The sequence below is a fragment of the Helianthus annuus genome, chromosome 5 (assembly GCF_002127325.2).
Source record: "Helianthus annuus cultivar XRQ/B chromosome 5, HanXRQr2.0-SUNRISE, whole genome shotgun sequence".
Lineage (NCBI taxonomy): Eukaryota > Viridiplantae > Streptophyta > Magnoliopsida > Asterales > Asteraceae > Helianthus > Helianthus annuus.
In genome coordinates this window covers 29,684,312-29,689,421 of record NC_035437.2, presented here as the reverse complement: position 1 = coordinate 29,689,421, position 5,110 = coordinate 29,684,312, and the positions used below count along the sequence as shown (strand labels likewise).

General features: G+C 37.3%; 1 protein-coding gene across 1 annotated transcript; it reads right to left on the bottom strand.

Moving 5' to 3' along the window:
• Window positions 1-349: 349 nt before the first annotated feature.
• Window positions 350-4,061, bottom strand: LOC110940425 (auxin efflux carrier component 2). Its single transcript, XM_022181963.2, has 6 exons — window positions 2,630-4,061; window positions 2,266-2,515; window positions 2,038-2,123; window positions 1,765-1,922; window positions 1,571-1,647; window positions 350-690 (listed from the first exon to the last, which is right to left on the bottom strand). Exons 1-6 carry the CDS (start codon window positions 3,915-3,917, stop codon window positions 624-626), a joined length of 1,926 nt encoding a protein of 641 aa, XP_022037655.1. The 5' UTR covers window positions 3,918-4,061; the 3' UTR covers window positions 350-623.
• Between the last annotated feature and the right edge of the window lie 1,049 nt (window positions 4,062-5,110).

Here is a 5,110-nt window from a genome sequence, read left to right as displayed (position 1 = left end):
CTTGGCTTTATCATTCACGGCTCCTTGATTCAAACCGGTAGGTACACCCATGGACGGAGCTACCAATATTTTAGACACAATTTTGATAATGATGTTGTTGGAAAAGATCATTATCCAACATTTCACACCCATTGGAAAAACAGAATTTAGTGTATTTTAGAGGCAAAAATCCCGATTTCACCCCTTAAAAGTTGATTAACCCATCGTTCGCACCCCTAAGAAATAATTCTTGGGTCCGCAACTGTCGGACACACATGCATCGAATGGTTTTTTGTGTAATCCAATGATCACATCAGTATATAACAAAACTTTCTTCGACAGATTTTTGTTAGCCACTTGAGAGGGCAAACATAATAGGAAGAAGAATATAAAATTAGCATGAATTAATAATTCTACAGTTTTTATATGACACCTAGATCTATTGTTCCCTTCTTAATAAAAAAAAAAGATATGAAAAAGAAAGATAAAAATAATCTAAAATAGTGAAAAGAAGCTATAATTAATTATCAATCCCGTGGGTAACGCGTAAGCTGCATGTGCTTCTTCAGAAGCCGCACGTTGAATCATGCATCGTTGACCGATCTAGCCTTGGATTTAGAACCAAGCGTTGACCTTTTACTCTCTTACACTCCAAGCAGCACGTAGTAAAGTATTGTTATGGGCAAAGCTATCAGCATTCCAAATATAACCCTGCAAAATTTCCAATACCATACAAATATCAAACATCAATTAGCGTGTTGAAAAAGCTCACGACTTGAGCATCGCTCGAATCTCACTTGTCATAAAAAAATCATTTGAAATGAGCTGAAAAAGCTCACGACTTGAGAAACGCTCGAATCTCACTTGTCATAAAAAAAAATCATTTGAAATGAGCTGAAAAAGCTCACGAATTTGAAATGAGCTGAAAAAGCTCACGACTTGAGAATCGCTCGAATCTCACTGTTTGAAATGAGCTCGATTGTAAATAAACCGAGCCCTAGCCAAGGTAAACTTGATTGTGACTTGACTTTTTTTAAACTAAAGCCCAAATATACATAAATTGTAACACAAAATTATAGTAAGATCATTAGGCCCAAGTTTATGTACTCTAATGCTCCACTTTCTTAAAAAAAAAATTATAGTAAAAAAGTGGTTGGAAATTACAACCAAATTCCGACACCACTAGAAACCCTAATTCACCGACGAATACCAACAAAAATCAAGTTCGTCGGATGGTCGGAAGTAGGTTCCCACGACCCTTTTTCCGACGAATATGTTTTGGTTTTAAAAAGCTATTTCCTACTATATTCCGTTGCAAACCGGAGCTTTTCTAGTAGGGGCATTAATTATATGTTAAGTATATTATTTTTAAGCATAGAAGACATGTTTTTATGCGGCTGACACGAGCTTTTTACAAACCCATCTCAACATTTCAGTTCTTTAAGAAAAACTAGTGGATTTAAACCGTCTTGTCTAACTTCGAGCCCTTCCCCTGACCTAACTAACTCGGTTTGGCTTGTTTACAACCATATTTATTCGTATATAAAAGGATATAATTTTGAAAACTAAAATCGTATTTTGAACTCCTTACGCGGTACTTAGGATATCGGCATGCACATTATACTCCTTTGCAAAGACAAACGGTACGATTCCTTGAGGCAGTGCCGCCTGCATTTCAAAATCAAAATTAGTAACAGTTTAACCAGCCATTTTAGCGACGAATTCGAACTCAAAATTAGTGACAGTTTAACCAGCCATTTTAGCGACGAATTTTTTTTTAAATACCTGAACAATAGCAACATGAAGTAGAACACCCCGTAGTCCAATAGCAATAGAAGTAGCTGCCATGACAGCAGGTCCAGTTAAAAACCTAACCGCCATTGAAAACGTCGCCACACGTTGCCCACATGCTATTATTTTTGGCTGTAATGCCATAAATAACCCTGTAGGTATACAACAATATTCAATGTACCAACATCAATCAATTATTAATATATAACATTATTGTGAATCATTCTATTATACAAGTTATAAATGCGATCATTAAATTAATGTTACCTAGGCTGAACATGGCCATCCCTAGACCTGCATCGGATAATATTGCGATCGACCCACTTACTATGGTTGGCATTTTAATGTCCCATCTGCAAAGTTACAATTATTAATGCCATATGAAACTAGCTTTTTTTTTTAACGGCTAATTTCTTTAATCCCTTGTGGTCTGTGGGATTTGAATATATTGTATTTAGGTGTAAAAAATATTGTTAAAAAAAGTTGAAATCGAACCTGAAGGAAACTAGAGACCAAATGAGACCCAAGAGGCTGGAATACGTGTTAGGGTTTCGAATGAGTTTTCTCCAAACCATTATGAGGATGAGCCTTGTCATGACACTAGCGGGTGGCATTCGGTGGTTCTTGTTATCGGCTTCTTCGGTTCGGAGTTTCTTGAACGGGGATCCGTTTATTTGTAGTTTTGGTTCGTCGATGTCGATCTCCTTTTGTTCACCGTATGTTTTAGTCATAGGACTCAAATTTTCTGTGACAAAAAAAAAATGAGTTTTTGGTTATAGTTTTCATATCATAAATTAACAAAAGTTATAAAAAAAGTTATATATATTAAATAATACAATGGTTAAAAGGTTTATTTAACCTGGTGTGGGTACAGCTTTAGAAGGATCAATGGCTCCAAATTCAGCAGCAGCTTTATTAATTGCATGTTTCATGTTACCTTCAGAAACAGGAGATGCACTTGAGCTCCATACAAACATGTGGAGCTCCTTGTTATTGCTGGGCGGGGGTGGTGTGATAACGCCGCTCACACCACCTCCGACGCTTTCTTTTTTCTTTAGGCCGCCACTAGCGGGGGCGGCGCTTGTGGATCCTAATGAAAAAGTAGGGTTTGGGATTGGAGGTGGGTAAGAACATACTAAATTATTGTTGTTGTTATTGTTATTGAACAACTCCCCACTCATACTCCTTCCTCCTGTTCTTTTCTTCCCTATCCTCAACATTTCTTCTTCAAAATTTGACGTTCTCGGTGTGGGGCCCTTTGATGACTGCATCGAGAAAACGTCCCCACCCCCGAAACTACTGGTATACCCATGTTTAGGGCTTCCAGTTTTACTTCCTGCTTTACTGAACATAGCATAAAAGTCGGACTGGTTGAAACTGGAAGCCCTAGGTGTGGGGCCTCTGGAAGACTGAACGGAGTAGATCTCCACTCCGGTCAGATTTGAGGCCCTAGGGGTCATACCAGTAATATTATGAGACTTGTTATATGAAGATATAACAGATCTTGATGATGCGGTGGAAGATCTCCGAACCACCACGTGCAATTTGCCGTCGTCTCCTATCTCGGCGTCAGTCTGTAAAGGCTCACGACCATTTAAAGAAACGACGTCAGACTCCACATGGAAAGATGTGATGGATCCAGCAGTTTCTGGAAACTGCTCGGTTATGAGGAGCTTTGCTCCTCTATACTCAAACATAAACAGCATGAGCGTGTACCATATCACGCTCTGCAATACAACGATCTGGACCATAAGGGATCCAGAAAAATCCCCATACATGGCCTTGAGCAAAGGAATGCCCATGACCAAAGTATTTGGGAGCGTCGAGAGGGAGAACAACGTGATCATCCACTCGAGGCTCCCGCTCTTACTTAGCCATTGCCAAACAAACAAAGCGCTTAGCATAACAATCTTTTGAAGTGAATCCGCTGCTATGAAGTGGTAGTTCATCTCGTAAGGATTGTTTGAAGATATAAAATGGAAAGAAAGAAGAGGGACGGCAAAAACCGCAACGAAACGGTTAATTCCCGAGCATTGGTCCGGTGTGAAGATCTTCCACCACCGGACCGAACCATAAGCTAGCATCATGGCCACATAAAGTGGCACAATGGCTGCAAGAACAACATAGATGTCTTTTCCGGTGATCATGGTGTTTTTGCAACATGTACACGAAGAGTCACACTGCCACCAGGAACACACACACGAGGGTTGATATTAATGGTGGTGGTGGTGGTGGTTGTAGGCGGAGAAAGGAGGAGGAAGTTGCAGTGTGAAGGGTTGTTCAAAATATACAAGTGAAGGCTGGATTTATGTATTGGAACTCATGAATAAGGGCAATAAATGGAACTTGCCCAAGAGAATCCTGTTTAACTATTATTTATTTAAAATGAAAGATTTCAATAAATAAATAACTCACAAAATCTATAATTTATGAATGTAAATGGCATATATATATATATATATATATATATATATAGGGGAAGGATCCACTAAAAAGTGGATTTTGCCTAAGTACCCTAAGAAGGATTGTGATAATGACATGTGTCACTCCTAATAAGTAGGAATGGAGGGCATTTTGGTCCTTATAAATAGGAGTAAAAATGACATATAGCACCCCTTTTGTTTTTTTAAAAATACAACAAAAAAATCTAGTACAAAAGAATTTAGCACAAAAAATCTAGTACAAAAAAATATAGCATAAAAGATCAAGTAAAAAAATTTAGTACAAAAATATACGACAAAAAAATATATCACAAAAAAAATCAGCAAAAAATGTAGTACAAAAAATCCAGCACAAAAAATTGAGAAAAAAAAAATTAAGACAAAAATTTCAGCACAAAAAATTTAGCACAAAAATATAGTACAAAAATCCAGCACAAAAAAAAATGTTATATAACATAGAAATACAACACATTTTAGTGGGTTTTTTTAGTCTTCATATTTTATATAGCAATATGGTACTCAAATTAAAGATAAAAGGACGCTTGATTTTACGGTGAAATTTTTATGAAAAAATAATGTCGTATAAAAAAGTTATGAACGTTTAAAAAACGGTGGTGGAATATGCATGTGTCTTGCATGTGGAGAGAGAAAGTCCATAAATAGGATTTTCCCAAGATTTCCTTGCACTCCTCTTTTCTCCTACACTTTCATCTTAACCATTGATTTGAAAAATGAATAGTTAAGATTCCTTCTCATCCTACTTAGGCAAAATAAACTTTTTATTTAATCTTACCCCTATATATACATATATAGGGAGCCGCTAGAATGAGAACCACCTCGAGTTGTAAGAACCGCGAGAACTACACCCCACGGAGCGCCGTTCGCCATGATTTTTTTTT